A 516-nucleotide genomic window follows, 5' to 3' on the forward strand; every position below is an offset into this window, starting at 1 on the left:
GCATGAAAATACGTACAAGCTCTGTGACATCTTTTTGCAGATCTTCTAATTGGGTATTTGAGTGCTCCAGTTTCTCTGTCAGAGCTGTAATTTCTGAATCTAAACCGTCATTTCGACATAGTGCCTCCTCTTTCTCTCCACGTTCAGCAACCAGCTCCTCCTCCAGGGAAGCAATTGTTGTTTCCATTTCAAAAGCAAGGACCTCAAGCTGTCTAAAGTCTTCCTGATAAATGTGAAGTAGGATGAGAACGAGCATTTCACTTAAGCAGAAGTTATGTCCACCAAAAAGAACACTGATATGGTTCTCCACGGAGAAAATTATACGAAAAGATAGAAATATATGCTCATGCAATGCTTGTCCAAAATTCAGCCAATAGAAAGAGATTCTATAATGACATAATGATTTCGTACGGTTTATTAAATCTGATATTTCGACTTTGCATATCCAACGTTGGACAAGTTACCGAATATTAGAATGGTAAAAAGAAGATCATCCTGCAAACAAATCATTGGATA

At 37.8% G+C, this 516-nt stretch overlaps 1 protein-coding gene across 1 annotated transcript in view; it reads right to left on the reverse strand.

The window, feature by feature from the left end:
• Positions 1-516, reverse strand: part of LOC104748099 (kinesin-like protein KIN-7O) — a 10418-nt gene that overhangs the window by 2822 nt on the left and 7080 nt on the right. Inside the window, exon 23 of the mRNA XM_019236623.1 lies at positions 17-460. Coding sequence (XP_019092168.1) covers positions 17-460 — 444 coding nt within the window. The remainder of the gene's footprint in view (positions 1-16; positions 461-516) is intronic.

The sequence above is a fragment of the Camelina sativa genome, chromosome 15 (assembly GCF_000633955.1).
Source record: "Camelina sativa cultivar DH55 chromosome 15, Cs, whole genome shotgun sequence".
In the NCBI taxonomy this organism is placed as follows: Eukaryota; Viridiplantae; Streptophyta; class Magnoliopsida; order Brassicales; family Brassicaceae; genus Camelina; species Camelina sativa.